At 43.1% G+C, this 17577-nt stretch overlaps 1 protein-coding gene across 2 annotated transcripts in view; it reads right to left on the reverse strand.

Moving 5' to 3' along the window:
* LOC139390618 (synaptopodin) overlaps positions 1 to 17577 on the reverse strand; it is an 81712-nt gene continuing 64135 nt past the window's right edge. The window contains exon 5 of one of the 2 annotated variants that reach the window (XM_071137864.1): positions 1 to 2993. In XM_071137864.1, coding sequence (XP_070993965.1) covers positions 2115 to 2993 — 879 coding nt within the window. In that variant the 3' untranslated portion in view covers positions 1 to 2114. The remainder of the gene's footprint in view (positions 2994 to 17577) is intronic. The other variant, XM_071137865.1, reaches the window with a different exon arrangement.

Raw genomic sequence — 17577 nt, forward strand, 5'->3', positions numbered from 1 at the left:
TATTGGCTACCTTGATCGTTGTGGTACGCACAGATGTTTGTCCCTACAACATTAGTGACAACAAAACCTTGGTTTCCTATCGATCTCTCCGAAGGTAGTATTTCTAAATACTGTATTTGTTGTCATTTTGATGTCCCCAGCCATTGTTCGTTTTGTTTTCGGTGCCCGGACAGTAGACATATCAGTATTAGAAACGATAACATTGTGTCCCATTGGTTAACTTATACTGTAAACCTACACAAACTTCCTCTTTTGTCTGTCTCTGTCTCTCTTCTACCTTTCTACCTGCCAATCTGTACATTAATTTGAAACAAAGCTGTACACAAAACAACATACAGTAACTGTATATATAGTATATAGAGGGGATAGATGCATTATTGCACTGCGATAGATAAAGACTGCATAGGAAGTTTTGTTGTTTTCCTGTTCACTAAAAAGGATGTACTGTAGTGTACGTTTGTTGTTTCCCTGTTCACTAAAAAGGATGTACTGTAGTGTACGTTTGTTGTTTCCCTGTTCACTAAAAAGGATGTACTGTAGTGTACGTTTGTTGTTTCCCTGTTCACTAAAAAGGATGTACTGTAGTGTACGTTTGTTGTTTCCCTGTTCACTAAAAAGGATGTACTTGTAGTGTAGTGTATGTTTTTTGGGCCATTTATGATGCTATCAATATCACAATTAACACCAATGTTCCTTAACTCTTTGCATAGTAATGTTATGGAATGGTAGAGAAACTACAATGTACCCAGAACCATCTATAAAATGTAAATATATGGCTCTGACTGTACCCATTCTATCTCTACGTACTCATTCAGAGGGAAGAGTATAGTCCATCTTTGTTTTCAAAAATCTACTAACTATCAAGCCAACATTCAAAGGGATTTGTTTGATGAAAGCATAGTCCAGCAAACTGTAATATTATATTACAAAACTCCTATACCTGCCTCCCTGTAGACACTACTACTACGGTACTGAAACTGACCCATCAATAATCTCTGTCTATATCCCAAATGACACTCTATTCCCTATACAGTGCACTACTTTCGACCAGGTTCCATAATGCTCGGGTCAAAATTAGTGCACTATATACTGTAGAGAATAGGGTTCCATTTTGAATTACAGTCTCTCTCTCTCTCTCTCCCCAGTTTGACCTGTGTCAGATCTGCAAACATCATGTGGTTTAACTGCATTCCTTTCTACTCCAATGTATACCCTGCAATATTAAAACACATGTATATATATATACGGAATAACTGCAAAGGGCCTATCTACGCCCTCACAATATTAATGTCTTATGTGGGGGATGAAAAGTGTAACACTGTTTGAAAACACTGCATCATTCCAGATATTATCTTTGGTATTTTTCTTCTATCCCTTAGATTTTATTATAGGGGGGGGTACAAATTAGAATAAACTATTATTTAGAGTAAACATATGTAAGCTACTGTAATAATTGTATTTTTCATGGAACGTTTGTCGTAGTCAAATGCAAGTAAGCTAGTTTTACATTTCAGCAATTCCTGAATAAAATACATTTAGTTTTTTCAACGACAAGGTCCAAATATAAAATTGTAGACAGGTCGCTTTGGATTTTAGAATTACTTAAATGTACTTTTTTTTGTGAAATAAATGTATAAAGTATTTTTATAAAACGTAAGAATGAGAGGCAGAGGCAACAGTGAATTGTCCCTTCTATCTCCTCTCAGTAATCCCACTGTTGAGCTAGCTCTGAGCTTGATGGTTCTGGACTCTATAGCCAGCCAGCCAAATCAGTGGGTTTTAGTTGACTTTAGAATCACCAGACAGGTTGCTTCTATGTCCCAGCTGCATTGTAAAGGCATCAGGTTCTTTACTGTGTGGTCACCATTATTTTCCCTTACTCCTGGATGCTCTAAAGCAACAAACACACAAGATCAGTTCCTTTAAAAGTCCTTTCCATATCTCACCTGAGGCAAGCTCTGAGCCCTCCATCTTAGATGCTCCTATACATCAATGAAATTAAAAATTACCCAAAACCCACCAGTCCCCGTATCAATGTCCTCTCTGGGTTTTCTTCTTCTCTTATTGGGTAAGCTCAGTGGTCCTTTCTCTTGACCCTCTCTCCCCGGCTCCCCCTATAGGTCGGTGCCAACACTACCCCTCTTCACCCTCAGGCTGCCGCCCCAGCCCCGGGGACAGGTGTTGTGGGTACGCTGCAGTCCTGGAGACCTCAGCCCAGAGTCCTCCGACTCCACCGAAGCATCCGAGTCAGTGAGGGACCTGGTGTTGTAGAGCCTTACTGGGGACCGGATCACCCCTGTAGGGGTGGGAGGAGGGCTGGCGAAGGGGGGAGACTGGCACCCCATGGCCCTGGGCTGGTAGGGGCTGAAGGGGGGTTTGGAGCTGCTGTAGTGGTGCTGGTGGTCGTAGCCCTGGTGGTGCTGGTGGGTGGTGTTGTCACCTAGTGGGGAGATTGGGAGGTTGTGGCCGCTCAGAGCACCTGGTGACGGGCTGTTTTTACGTTTGGCGGCGTTGATGATGTTCTTGGCTAACAGGCGATGGTTTGCCTTGGAGTTGTTGGGGCTGACGATGGGAGACTGGCATCTGGAACCCCAGGGAGGGGATAGGGGTGAGGGGGAGAGAGGAGAGGTGATGGTGCCTTGGTGAGAGGGTCTGGAAGAGGAAGAGTTGGGGATGGTGGTGGAGAAAGGCTTGGTTGTCTGGTTGATGTTAGGGGATTGACAGCGGGACCCCCAGGGAGGTACAGACGATATAGGTGAGGTGGTAGTGGCTGGTTTAGGCCTGGATAAAGAGGCTGTGGAGAAGGGTTTGGTGGTTTGGTTGACTACCGTGGGTGACTTGCACCTTGTCTCCCACGGTGGGGAGGCAGGGGAGGTGGCTGTCGCCTGGTGGGGCCTGGAAGTGGGGGGTCCCTCTGGGCTGCTGAACCGACGGGTGAACTGCGGTGTCCTGGTGGGGGTGGTGGTGGGGGTCGGAGGGGACTCCTTCCTCATCTGTGGAGAGAGATTAAAAGTACAGAAACATGAATGGGAGACACCCTAGATTAACATTATCATGGTAAAGAGATATGAATGTGAGGCACCATGATAATGTTAATCTAGATTAAAGAGACATGAATGTGAGACTCCATGATAATGTTAATCTAGATTAAAGAGACATGAATGGGAGACACCATGATAATGTTAATCTAGATTAAAGAGACATGAATGGGAGACACCATGATAATGTTAATCTAGATTAAAGAGACATGAATCTAAGGCACCATGATAATGTTAATCTAGATTAAAGAGTCATGAATGTAAGGCACCATGATAATGTTAATCTAGGGTATAAGGCACCATAATAATGTTAATCTAGGGTATAGAGGCATTAATGTAAGGCACCATGATAATGTTAATCTAGGGTATAGAGGCATTAATGTAAGACACTATGATAATGTTAAATGAGGGAAGAGGTGTTTTTTGATTGACAGGGCAGTAAGAAGTTAAATCTACAACAGACCAAACAAAACAGCACCGGTAACACTTAGTGTGTAGGCTACAGAATGACCTCAGAACATTGTTGTATTCTTGTTGTATTTATTAAGGATCCCCAGGGGAGCCCCGGGGGGTTAAGGATCCCAAGGGGAGCACCGGGGGGTTAAGGATCCCCAGGGGAGCACCGGGGGGTTAAGGATCCCCAGGGGAGCCCCGGGGGGTTAAGGATCCCCAGGGGAGCACCGGGGGGTTAAGGATCCCCAGGGGAGCACCGGGGGGTTAAGGATCCCCAGGGGAGAACCGGGGGGTTAAGGATCCCCAGGGGAGCCCGGGGGGTTAAGGATCCCCAGGGGAGCCCCGGGGGTTAAGGATCCCCAGGGGAGCACCGGGGGGTTAAGGATCCCCAAGGGAGCCCCGGGGGGTTAAGGATCCCCAGGGGAGCCCCGTGGGGTTAAGGATCCCCAGGGGAGCCCCGGGGGGTTAAGTATCCCCAGGGGAGCCCCGGGGGGTTAAGGATCCCCAGGGGAGCACCGGGGGGTTAAGGATCCCCAAGGGAGCACCGGGGGGTTAAGGATCCCCAAGGGAGCCCCGGGGGGTTAAGGATCCCCAAGGGAGCACCGGGGGGTTAAGGATCCCCAAGGGAGCCCCGGGGGGTTAAGGATCCCCAAGGGAGCACCGGGGGGTTAAGGATCCCCAAGGGAGCACCGGGTGGTTAAGGATCCCCAGGGGAGCACCGGGGGGTTAAGGATCCCCAGGGGAGCACCGGGGGGGTTAAGGATCCCCAGGGGAGCACCGGGGGGTTAAGGATCCCCAGGGGAGCCCGGGGGGTTAAGGATCCCCAGGGGAGCCCCGGGGGGTTAAGGATCCCCAGGGGAGCACCGGGGGGTTAAGGATCCCCAAGGGAGCCCCGGGGGGTGAAGGATCCCCAGGGGAGCCCCGTGGGGTTAAGGATCCCCAGGGGAGCCCCGGGGGGTTAAGGATCCCCAGGGGAGCCCCGGGGGGTTAAGGATCCCCAGGGGAGCACCGGGGGGTTAAGGATCCCCAAGGGAGCACCGGGGGGGGTTAAGGATCCCCAAGGGAGCCCCGGGGGGTTAAGGATCCCCAAGGGAGCACCGGGGGGTTAAGGATCCCCAAGGGAGCCCCGGGGGGTTAAGGATCCCCAAGGGAGCACCGGGTGGTTAAGGATCCCCAGGGGAGCACCGGGGGGTTAAGGATCCCCAGGGGAGCACCGGGGGGGGGGGTCAAGGATCCCCAGGGGAGCACCGGGGGGTCAAGGATCCCCAAGGGAGCACCGGGGGGTTAAGGATCCCCAGGGGAGCACCGGGGGGTTAAGGATCCCCAAGGGAGCACCGGGTGGTTAAGGATCCCCAGGGTTAAGGATCCCAGGGGATCCAGCAACAGTAATAGAGTTAAATGCATGGTGTTGTACAGCTTGGTGATACACATTTCATGAGAGAAGCCTTTCACAAGAGCTCCTTGCACATACTGCAACATATGGTATACACACGTGGTGTATACAGTGGTGTAAAGTACTTAAGTAAAAATACTTTAAAGTAGTACTTAAGTCATTTTTTGGGGTATCTGTACTTTACTTTATATTCTTGACAACTTTTACTTCACTACATTCCTAAAGAAAATAATGTACTTTTTATTCCATTCATTTTCCCTGACACCCAACAGTACTCGTTACATTTTGAAAGGAAAATGGTCCAATTCACACACTTATCAAGAGAACATCCCTGGTCATCCCTAATGCCTGATCTGGAGGACTCACTAAACAGAGAACATCCCTGGTCATCCCTACTGCCTCTGATCTGGCGGACTCACTAAACAGAGAACATCCCTGGTCATCCCTACTGTCTGATCTGGAGGACTCACTAAACACAAATGATTAGTTTGTAAATTATGTCTGAGTGTTGGAGCGTGCCCCTGGCTATCCGTGAATAAAAACATCTAAATAAATTGTGCCATCTGGTTTACTTAATATAAGGAATTGTAAATGGTTTATACTTTAACTTTTGATACTTAAGTACATTTTAGTAGTATATTTAAAGTATATATTAAAACCAAATACCTGTAGACTTTTACTCAAGTAGTATTTTACTGGGTGACTTTCACTTTTATTTGAGTCATTTTGTATTAAGGATATCTTTACTTTTACTCAAGTATGACAATTGAGTACTTTTTCTACCACCGGGTCTATTTAAGGAATATATAGTGAACTCTCCATTTAAAACGTTTGAATATATTGATCATGATCTACGGAGGAATTTAGCTCTATTCATTCAGCTCACAAGCTTGGCTACCTAACTGTTTTCAACAATGCTACATGGTTTCCTTGACATGAAAACAACAAGTCGGGCTGAAAACAGACTGCATAGCAACCCAGACTATCAGCTCAAATCTGTGTGTGTGTGTGAGCTTCCTTATTAACCAAACAGGATACCTGGTCTCCAGTGTCCCTCTCACGTTACCACAGTTTGGCCAAGCTGAGGTGACTAACCTTTATGGAGATCTGCTGCTCTCTAGGCTCCTGAAGAGCTTGGTAGATATCCTGTTCTCTAGGCTCCTGAAGAGCTTGGTAGGTCTGCTGTTGTCTAGGCTCCTGAAGAGCTTGGTAGGTCTGCTGTTGTCTAGGCTCCTGAAGAGCTTGGTAGATATGCTGTTCTCTAGGCTCCTGAAGAGCGTGGTAGGTCTACTGTTCCCTAGACTCCTGAAGAGCTTGGTAGATATGCTGTTCCCTAGGCTCCTGAAGAGCGTGGTACTCTAGGTCTGCTGTTCCCTAGGCTCCTGAAGAACATGGAACTCTAGGTCTGCTGTTTCCTAGACTCCTGAAGAGCGTGGTAGACTCCTGAAGAGCGTGGTAGGTCTGCTGTTCCCTAGGCTCCTGAAGAGCGTGGTACTGTAGGTCTGCTGTTCTCTAGGCTCCTGAAGAGCGTGGTACTGTAGGTCTGCTGTTCTCTAGGCTCCTGAAGAGCGTAGTACTCTAGGTCTGCTGTTCTCTAGGCTCCTGAAGAGCGTGGTAGGTCTGCTGTTCTCTAGACCTATGTTGGCTTTGGTACTGTAGGTCTGCTTTTACAAGAGAGTTTCTTATAATGTTATGGTCTCACAGGCTTTGCTGATACCTGGCAAAGACTCCTGGGGAGCCTTCTTTTCACCTTGAACTAGTGTTGATCAGATTCAGAGTACGACACTGATCTACGGTCAGTATTGTACTTTTCAACCCCTACTGGTTATATTTAGTATTTGGCATGGGCAGGCTGATCCTAGATCTGTGCCTATTTTGCCCTAAGGACAACATGAACTTTGAGCAAATGTTATCTGGATGTGCTGTTACCCTGCCTAGGCTCTTCGGGAGCTTTGTTTTACCCTTGAACCAGTGTAACTCTGAAGTCACCCCCTATACAAATCAAATTGAATCTAAATGTATTTATCGCATACACGTTTTTGCTTATGTTATTGCCGGTGCAGCAAATTGCTTATGTTTCCAGCTCCAAAAGTGCAGTAATATCTAGCAAAACAATAACAATACACAGATCATCCATACGTTTAAAAAGACAAATCAGAAAGAGCAATGTCAGAGTCAAGAATATTAATACATGTACAGTGCATTGCAAAAGTATTCATCCCCCTTGGCATTGTTACCATTTTGTTTCATTACAACCTGTAATTTAAATAGATTTTTAATTGGATTTCATGTAATGGACACAAACTAGTCCAAATTGGTGAAGTGAAATTTTAAAAAAGAACTGCATATGTAATTCACCCCCTTTGCTATGAAGCCCCTGAATAAGATCTGGTGCAACCAATTACCTTCAGAAGTCACATCATTAGTTAAATAAAGTCCACCTGTGGGAAATCTTAGTGTCACATGATCTGTCACATGATCTCAGTATAGAGATATATATATATATATATACACCTGTTCTGAAAGGTCCCAGAGTCTGCAACACCACTAAGCAAGGGGCACCACCAAGCAAGCGGCACCATGAAGACCAAGGAGCTCTCCAAACAGGTCAGGGACAAAGTTGTGGATAAGTACAGATCAGGGTTGGGTTATAAAAGAATATCAGAAACTTTGAACATCCCACGGAGCACCATTAAATCCATTATTAAAAAATGGAAAGAATATGGCACCACAACAAACCTGCCAAGAGAAGGCCGCCCACCAAAACTCACAGACCAGGCAAGGAGGGCATTAATCAGAGAGGCAACAAAGAGCCCAAAGATAACCCTGAAGGAGCTGCAAAGCTCCACAGCGGAGATTGGAGTATCTGTCCATAGGACCATTTTAAGTTGTACACTCCACAGAACTGTGCTTTACGGAAGAGTGGCCAGAAAAAAAAGCCATTGCTTAAAGAAAAAAATAAGCAAACACATTTGGTGTTCGACAAAAGGCATGAGGAAGACTCCCCAAACATATAGAAGAAGGTACTCTGGTCAGATGAGACAGAAATGTTGCTTTTTAGCCATCAAGGAAAACGCTATGTCTGGCGCAAACCCAACACCTCTCATCACCGCCAGAACAACATCCCCAGTGAAGCATGGTGGTGGCAGCATCATGCTGTGGGGATGTTTTTCATCGGCAGGGACTAGGAAACTGGTCAGAATTGAAGGAATGATGGATGGCGCTAAATACAGGGAAATGTACAGGACAATGACCCTAAGCACACTGCTAAAGCAACACTCGAGTGGTTTAAGGGGAAACATTTAAGTGTCTTGGAATGGCCTAGTCAAAGCCCAGACCTCAATCCAATTGAGAATCTGTGGTAGGACTTAAAGATTGAAGTACCCCAGTAGACTGTACACCAGCGGAACCCATCCAACTTGAAGGAGCTGGAGCAGTTTTGCCTTGAGGAATGAGAAAAAATTCCAGTGGCTAGATGTGCCAAGCTTATAGAGACATACCCCAAGAGACTTGCAGCTGTAATTGCTGCAAAAGGTGGCTCTACAAAGTATTGACTTTGGAGGGGGGGGGGGGGTGAATAAGGTTATGCATGCTCAAGTTTTCTGTTTTTCTGTCTTATTTCTTGGTTGTTTCACAATAAAAAAATATTTTGCATCTTCAAAGTGGAAGGCATGTTGTATAAATCAAATGATACAAACCCCCCCCAAAAAATCTATTTTAATTCCAGTTTTAAGGCAACAAAATAGGAAAAATGCCAGGGGGTGAATACTTTCGCAAGCCACCCACCGTATGTGAATGGTGTGTATAGACAGGATAGACTGATCTCAGGACAGTTTTGACTGTTTGCGTTCTACTCCATCATGGTGAAGGTTAGGATTTGGAAAGAGTAGGCTGATCCTAGATCTGTACCTAGGCCCTAAGGGTAACTCTTGCAGAAAGATTGTAGCTTCCATCAATGTAATTGTCTGCATAATTTCCAATCACTCATATTTTTTTTGTAAATATATCAAATATATATTTTTAAGTATATTTTCTATTATTATTTTCCCCTAACCCTACCACCCTCCCCTAATTGGAGTAAACTAATGGACAACAACACTTAGGCTTCTACTTCCAGCTTCTACATATTATACTGAATAAAAATATAAACGCAACATATAAAGTGTTGGTCCCGTGTTTCACGAGCTGAAATAAAAAGATCCTCAGAAATGTTCCATACTGCACAAAAAAACGTATTTATCTTACATTTTGTGCACAAATGTGTTTACATCCCTGTTAGTGAGCATTTCCCCTTTGCCAAGATAATCCATCCACCTGACCAGGTGTGTCACGTCAAGAAGCTGATTAAACGGCACGATCGTTACACAGGTGGCAGACAGTGTGTATTAGTGTGGGTTTGCTGATGTCAGTCAATGTTGTGAACAGATGGCGGTGGGGTTATGATGTGGACATTGTGTGACCAACAGAAATCCATTGATCAGGGCCTAATCAATTGATTTCAATTTATGGATTTTCTTTTATGAACTGTAACTCGGTCAAATCTTTGACATTTTTTTTTGCATATTACGTTTAAATATTGTTTTCCGGTGTATGTACATTTTACGGACACAGTAGATTTTTACATTAGTTAGTTATCATTAGTTAGTTATTAGTTAGTTATTAGTTCTCTTTCGTGTGTTTTTAAGTCCCATCCTATAGCTTCACTCAACCCCTCTCATAGATCTCTGAACACCATCCAGTATTGATTTCTATTTTGCCACGTATAGTTCCTCTGTCAAGTACTTTTGCTTCCTCTTTCAAAACAGTGTTCGTCTTTATGTACAGCTGTTCATTTTACATTATTAATAGGAGGAAAATCCTTACGATTAACTTCGGTTAGTGGAGATGGAGGAGACTGAAATGAAAACTTGACTCCATTTGTAACATGTTTCAGTAAAAATAATTTGGTTTCTATGTTGAAGATTAGAACCATTTTTGGTGCATTTTCGCACATATTCCATCCATTACTTACTCTGTGTCTCTGTGGTACAGTTTTTATTTCCGTCTATCTGTACTGTTAGTTCCTCTTATTATTTTTGTTAATATGAACTATTTTGACTGAAATTCATTGTTTTAAATATGAGGTTTGAATTGCATGGCCTCTAAAGGCACATTTAAAAGTGTCCCATACAATAAGGGGACCTTCTGTACCTATGTTATGTTGGGAAAAAATCTGTCTAGAAATTCTTCTGTCCAAGTTAAAAACAAGTTATCAACCAATAGGCTTTGATTAAATGTCCAATATCCCCGCCCACGTGAAAAATCTGTAAGAGTAATGTATGCGCCAATTATTTGATGGTCCGACCGCATTCTGTCACCTATCAACACTTTTTTAACGTTTGGTGCCAGCGAGAATTAAATAAGAAAGTAGTCCAGACTACTAGCTTGATTGAGCGTCCGCCACATATATTTCACCAGGTCAGGCTGATTTCTACCTGGAGTGTTTTCATGCTAGGCAAGAAAGGCCAATGGGTCATACCATTCTTTTGAAGGTAGGGGCCATGGGTAATACCATTTGTCTGAATGCTTTTAACTCTGAGAGGCTTTTAGAAAGCTAAGACCCTTCCTTCACAAAAAAAAAAAAAACAGATTGTGGAATGCAGTGTAATCACTCATATTGTACAGGGTGTTTCCTTTATCTTCAGAGAGAATCTTTTAAAAGGCCTTATTGTCTGTTTTGCATTGATGTACGTATACTGTTGTGTACTCTGCCAGCTCTTCGACTGTTAAACTGGGTGTTAGCCTTCAGGAAAAAAGCATTCATTCTGTGTCTATACACTGCTTTCAAAGGTTTATACTGTATATACTGTACTCGATACCATCTACTGTATCTTGCCTATGCTGCTCTGTACCATCACTCATTCATATATCCTTATGTACATATTCTTATCCCCTTACACTGTGTACAAGACAGTAGTTTTGGAATTGTTAGTTAGATTACTTGTTGGTTATTACTGCATTGTCGGAACTAGAAGCACAAGCATTTCGCTACACTCGCATTAACATCTGCTAACCATGTGTATGTGACAAATAAAATTTGATTTGATTTGATTTGATTTTGATTTGATTTGATTTTCCTGCAGAGATATACATTTGTTCAGTGTACTATATGCTTCAGTAAACTACGACAACAGAAGAGTCAGAGCAGAAAAATAACCAAACGTTTAAGGTACAATACAAGTAGATGAATGGAAAACAGCAGGAAAGAAGAAACAGAAGGAAATAAGGAAAAAGTAGAAAGACAAAACAAAAGGAAGCAGGTCACAGGAAAACAGAAAGGATACAGCTTTAACCAGGAGAGAAACAGAAAGCAGAAGGCTTTAACCAGGAGAGAAAGAGAAAGGATACAGCTTTAACCAGGAGAGAAAGAGAAAGCAGAAGGCTTTAACCAGGAGAGAAAGAGAAAGCAGAAGGCTTTAAACCAGGAGAAACAGAAAGCAGAAGGCTTTAACCAGGAGAAACAGAAGGCAGAAGGCTTTAACCAGGAGAGAAACAGAAAGCAGAAGGCTTTAAACCAGGAGAGAAACAGAAAGCAGAAGGCTTTAATCAGGAGAGAAACAGAAAGCAGAAGGCTTTAATCAGGAGAGAAACAGAAAGCAGAAGGCTTTAAACCAGGAGAGAAAGAGAAAGCAGAAGGCTTTAACCAGGAGAGAAACAGAAAGCAGAAGGCTTTAAACCAGGAGAAACAGAAGGCAGAAGGCTTTAATCAGGAGAGAAACAGAAAGCAGAAGGCTTTAAACCAGGAGAAACAGAAGGCAGAAGGCTTTAAACCAGGAGAAACAGAAGGCAGAAGGCTTTAATCAGGAGAGAAACAGAAAGCAGAAGGCTTTAAACCAGGAGAGAAACAGAAAGCAGAAGGCTTTAAACCAGGAGAAACAGAAGGCAGAATGCTTTAACCAGGAGAGAAAAAGAAAGCAGAAGGCTTTAACCAGGAGAGAAACAGAAAGCAGAAGGCTTTAAACCAGGAGAAACAGAAGGCAGAAGGCTTTAAACCAGGAGAAACAGAAGGCAGAAGGCTTTAATCAGGAGAGAAACAGAAAGCAGAAGGCTTTAAACCAGGAGAGAAACAGAAAGCAGAAGGCTTTAAACCAGGAGAAACAGAAGGCAGAAGGCTTTAACCAGGAGAGAAAAAGAAAGCAGAAGGCTTTAACCAGGAGAGAAACAGAAAGCAGAAGGCTTTAAACCAGGAGAAACAGAAGGCAGAAGGCTTTAATCAGGAGAGAAACAGAAAGCAGAAGGCTTTAAACCAGGAGAGAAACAGAAAGCAGAAGGCTTTAATCAGGAGAGAAACAGAAAGCAGAAGGCTTTAAACCAGGAGAGAAACAGAAAGCAGAATGCTTTAAACCAGGAGAGAAACAGAAAGCAGAAGGCTTTAATCAGGAGAGAAACAGAAAGCAGAAGGCTTTAAACCAGGAGAGAAACATAAAGTTTATAGATGCAGAAAGAGAAAGCAGAAGGCTTTAACCAGGAGAGAAAGAGAAAGCAGAAGGCTTTAACCAGGAGAGAAACAGAAAGCAGAAGGCTTTAATCAGGAGAGAAAGAGAAAGCAGAAGGCTTTAACCAGGAGAGAAACAGAAAGCAGAAGGCTTTAAACCAGGAGAAACAGAAGGCAGAAGGCTTTAATCAGGAGAGAAACAGAAAGCAGAAGGCTTTAAACCAGGAGAGAAACAGAAAGCAGAATGCTTTAATCAGGAGAGAAACAGAAAGCAGAAGGCTTTAATCAGGAGAGAAACAGAAAGCAGAAGGCTTTAAACCAGGAGAGAAACATAAAGTTTATAGATGCAGAAACAGAAAGCAGAAGGCTTTAAACAGGGAGAGAAACAGAAAGCAGAAGGCTTTAAACCAGGAGAGAAACAGAAAGCAGAAGGCTTTAAACTAGGAGAGAAACAGAAAGCAGAAGGCTTTAAACCAGGAGAGAAACAGAAAGCAGAAGGCTTTAATCAGGAGAGAAACAGAAAGCAGAAGGCTTTAAACCAGGAGAGAAACAGAAAGCAGAAGGCTTTAAACCAGGAGAGAAACAGAACGCAGAAGGCTTTAATCAGGAGAGAAACAGAAAGCAGAAGGCTTTAAACCAGGAGAGAAACAGAAAGCAGAAGGCTTTAAACCAGGAGAGAAACAGAAAGCAGAATGCTTTAAACCAGGAGAGAAACAGAAAGCAGAAGGCTTTAAACCAGGAGAGAAACAGAAAGCAGAAGGCTTTAACCAGGAGAGAAAGAGAAAGCAGAAGGCTTTAACCAGGAGAGAAACAGAAAGCAGAAGGCTTTAAACCAGGAGAAACAGAAGGCAGAAGGCTTTAATCAGGAGAGAAACAGAAAGCAGAAGGCTTTAAACCAGGAGAGAAACAGAAAGCAGAATGCTTTAATCAGGAGAGAAACAGAAAGCAGAAGGCTTTAATCAGGAGAGAAACAGAAAGCAGAAGGCTTTAAACCAGGAGAGAAACATAAAGTTTATAGATGCAGAAACAGAAAGCAGAAGGCTTTAAACAGGGAGAGAAACAGAAAGCAGAAGGCTTTAAACCAGGAGAGAAACAGAAAGCAGAAGGCTTTAAACTAGGAGAGAAACAGAAAGCAGAAGGCTTTAAACCAGGAGAGAAACAGAAAGCAGAAGGCTTTAATCAGGAGAGAAACAGAAAGCAGAAGGCTTTAAACCAGGAGAGAAACAGAAAGCAGAAGGCTTTAAACCAGGAGAGAAACAGAACGCAGAAGGCTTTAATCAGGAGAGAAACAGAAAGCAGAAGGCTTTAAACCAGGAGAGAAACAGAAAGCAGAAGGCTTTAAACCAGGAGAGAAACAGAAAGCAGAAGGCTTTAAACCAGGAGAGAAACAGAAAGCAGAAGGCTTTAAACCAGGAGAGAAACAGAAAGCAGAAGGCTTTAACCAGGAGAGAAACAGAAAGCAGAAGGCTTTAAACTAGGAGAGAAACAGAAAGCAGAAGGCTTTAAACCAGGAGAGAAAGAGAAAGCAGAAGGCTTTAACCAGGAGAGAAACAGAAAGCAGAAGGCTTTAAACCAGGAGAAACAGAAGGCAGAAGGCTTTAATCAGGAGAGAAACAGAAAGCAGAAGGCTTTAAACCAGGAGAAACAGAAGGCAGAAGGCTTTAAACCAGGAGAAACAGAAGGCAGAAGGCTTTAATCAGGAGAGAAACAGAAAGCAGAAGGCTTTAAACCAGGAGAGAAACAGAAAGCAGAAGGCTTTAAACCAGGAGAAACAGAAGGCAGAATACTTTAACCAGGAGAGAAAAAGAAAGCAGAAGGCTTTAACCAGGAGAGAAACAGAAAGCAGAAGGCTTTAAACCAGGAGAAACAGAAGGCAGAAGGCTTTAAACCAGGAGAAACAGAAGGCAGAAGGCTTTAATCAGGAGAGAAACAGAAAGCAGAAGGCTTTAAACCAGGAGAGAAACAGAAAGCAGAAGGCTTTAAACCAGGAGAAACAGAAGGCAGAAGGCTTTAACCAGGAGAGAAAAAGAAAGCAGAAGGCTTTAACCAGGAGAGAAACAGAAAGCAGAAGGCTTTAAACCAGGAGAAACAGAAGGCAGAAGGCTTTAATCAGGAGAGAAACAGAAAGCAGAAGGCTTTAATCAGGAGAGAAACAGAAAGCAGAAGGCTTTAAACCAGGAGAGAAACAGAAAGCAGAATGCTTTAAACCAGGAGAGAAACAGAAAGCAGAAGGCTTTAATCAGGAGAGAAACAGAAAGCAGAAGGCTTTAAACCAGGAGAGAAACATAAAGTTTATAGATGCAGAAAGAGAAAGCAGAAGGCTTTAACCAGGAGAGAAAGAGAAAGCAGAAGGCTTTAACCAGGAGAGAAACAGAAAGCAGAAGGCTTTAATCAGGAGAGAAAGAGAAAGCAGAAGGCTTTAACCAGGAGAGAAACAGAAAGCAGAAGGCTTTAAACCAGGAGAAACAGAAGGCAGAAGGCTTTAATCAGGAGAGAAACAGAAAGCAGAAGGCTTTAAACCAGGAGAGAAACAGAAAGCAGAATGCTTTAATCAGGAGAGAAACAGAAAGCAGAAGGCTTTAATCAGGAGAGAAACAGAAAGCAGAAAGCTTTAAACCAGGAGAGAAACATCAAGTTTATAGATGCAGAAACAGAAAGCAGAAGGCTTTAAACAGGGAGAGAAACAGAAAGCAGAAGGCTTTAAACCAGAAGAGAAACAGAAAGCAGAAGGCTTTAAACTAGGAGAGAAACAGAAAGCAGAAGGCTTTAAACCAGGAGAGAAACAGAAAGCAGAAGGCTTTAATCAGGAGAGAAACAGAAAGCAGAAGGCTTTAAACCAGGAGAGAAACAGAAAGCAGAAGGCTTTAAACCAGGAGAGAAACAGAACGCAGAAGGCTTTAATCAGGAGAGAAACAGAAAGCAGAAGGCTTTAAACCAGGAGAGAAACAGAAAGCAGAAGGCTTTAAACCAGGAGAGAAACAGAAAGCAGAATGCTTTAAACCAGGAGAGAAACAGAAAGCAGAAGGCTTTAAACCAGGAGAGAAACAGAAAGCAGAAGGCTTTAACCAGGAGAGAAAGAGAAAGCAGAAGGCTTTAACCAGGAGAGAAACAGAAAGCAGAAGGCTTTAAACCAGGAGAAACAGAAGGCAGAAGGCTTTAATCAGGAGAGAAACAGAAAGCAGAAGGCTTTAAACCAGGAGAGAAACAGAAAGCAGAATGCTTTAATCAGGAGAGAAACAGAAAGCAGAAGGCTTTAATCAGGAGAGAAACAGAAAGCAGAAGGCTTTAAACCAGGAGAGAAACATAAAGTTTATAGATGCAGAAACAGAAAGCAGAAGGCTTTAAACAGGGAGAGAAACAGAAAGCAGAAGGCTTTAAACCAGGAGAGAAACAGAAAGCAGAAGGCTTTAAACTAGGAGAGAAACAGAAAGCAGAAGGCTTTAAACCAGGAGAGAAACAGAAAGCAGAAGGCTTTAATCAGGAGAGAAACAGAAAGCAGAAGGCTTTAAACCAGGAGAGAAACAGAAAGCAGAAGGCTTTAAACCAGGAGAGAAACAGAACGCAGAAGGCTTTAATCAGGAGAGAAACAGAAAGCAGAAGGCTTTAAACCAGGAGAGAAACAGAAAGCAGAAGGCTTTAAACCAGGAGAGAAACAGAAAGCAGAATGCTTTAAACCAGGAGAGAAACAGAAAGCAGAAGGCTTTAAACCAGGAGAGAAACAGAAAGCAGAAGGCTTTAACCAGGAGAGAAACAGAAAGCAGAAGGCTTTAAACTAGGAGAGAAACAGAAAGCAGAATGCTTTAAACCAGGAGAGAAACAGAAAGCAGAAGACTTTAAACCAGGAGAGAAAGAGAAAGCAGAAGGCTTTAAACCAGGAGAAACAGAAAGCATAAAGCTTTAAACTAGGAGAGAAACAGAAAGCAGAATGCTTTAAACCAGGAGAGAAACAGAAAGCAGAAGGCTTTAAACCAGGAGAGAAACAGAAAGCAGAAGGCTTTAAACCAGGAGAGAAACAGAAAGCAGAAGGCTTTAAACCAGGAGAAACAGAAGGCAGAAGGCTTTAATCAGGAGAGAAACAGAAAGCAGAAGGCTTTAAACTAGGAGAGAAACAGAAAGCAGAATGCTTTAAACCAGGAGAGAAACAGAAAGCAGAAGGCTTTAAACCAGGAGAGAAAGAGAAATCAGAAGGCTTTAATCAGGAGAGAAACAGAAAGCAGAAGGCTTTAAACCAGGAGAGAAACAGAAAGGACAAAGCTTTAAACCAGGAGAGAAACAGAACGCAGAAGGCTTTAAACCAGGAGAGAAAGAGAAAGCAGAAGGCTTTAATCAGGAGAGAAACAGAAAGGACAAAGCTTTAAACCAGGAGAGAAACAGAACGCAGAAGGCTTTAAACCAGGAGAGAAAGAGAAAGCAGAAGGCTTTAAACCAGGAGAGAAACAGAAAGGACAAAGCTTTAAACCAGGAGAGAAACAGAACGCAGAAGGCTTTAAACCAGGAGAGAAACAGAAAGGACAAAGCTTTAAACCAGGAGAGAAACAGAAAGCAGAAGGCTTTAAACCAGGAGAGAAACAGAAAGCAGAAGGCTTTAAACCAGGAGAGAAACAGAAAGCAGAAGGCTTTAAACCAGGAGAAACAGAAGGCAGAAGGCTTTAAACCAGGAGGGAAACAGAAAGCAGAAGGCTTTAAACCAGGAGAGAAACAGAAAGCAGAAGGCTGTAACCAGGAGAGAAACAGAAAGCAGAAGGCTTTAAACCAGGAGAGAAACAGAAAGCAGAAGGCTTTAATCAGGAGAGAAACAGAAAGCAGAAGGCTTTAAACCAGGAGAGAAACAGAAAGCAGAAGGCTTTAAACCAGGAGAGAAACAGAAAGCAGAAGGCTTTAAACCAGGAGAGAAACAGAAAGCAGAAGGCTTTAATCAGGAGAGAAACAGAAAGCAGAAGGCTTTAAACCAGGAGAGAAACATAACGTTTATAGATGCAGAAACAGAAAGCAAAAGGCTTTAAACCAGGAGAAACAGAAAGCAGAAGGCTTTAAACCAGGAGAGAAACAGAAAGCAGAAGGCTTTAATCAGGAGAGAAACAGAAAGCAGAAGGCTTTAAACCAGGAGAGAAACAGAAAGCAGAAGGCTTTAAACCAGGAGAGAAACAGAACGCAGAAGGCTTTAATCAGGAGAGAAACAGAAAGCAGAAGGCTTTAAACCAGGAGAGAAACAGAAAGCA

Source organism: Oncorhynchus clarkii, chromosome 31 (assembly GCF_045791955.1).
Source record: "Oncorhynchus clarkii lewisi isolate Uvic-CL-2024 chromosome 31, UVic_Ocla_1.0, whole genome shotgun sequence".
Classification (NCBI taxonomy): Eukaryota; Metazoa; Chordata; class Actinopteri; order Salmoniformes; family Salmonidae; genus Oncorhynchus; species Oncorhynchus clarkii.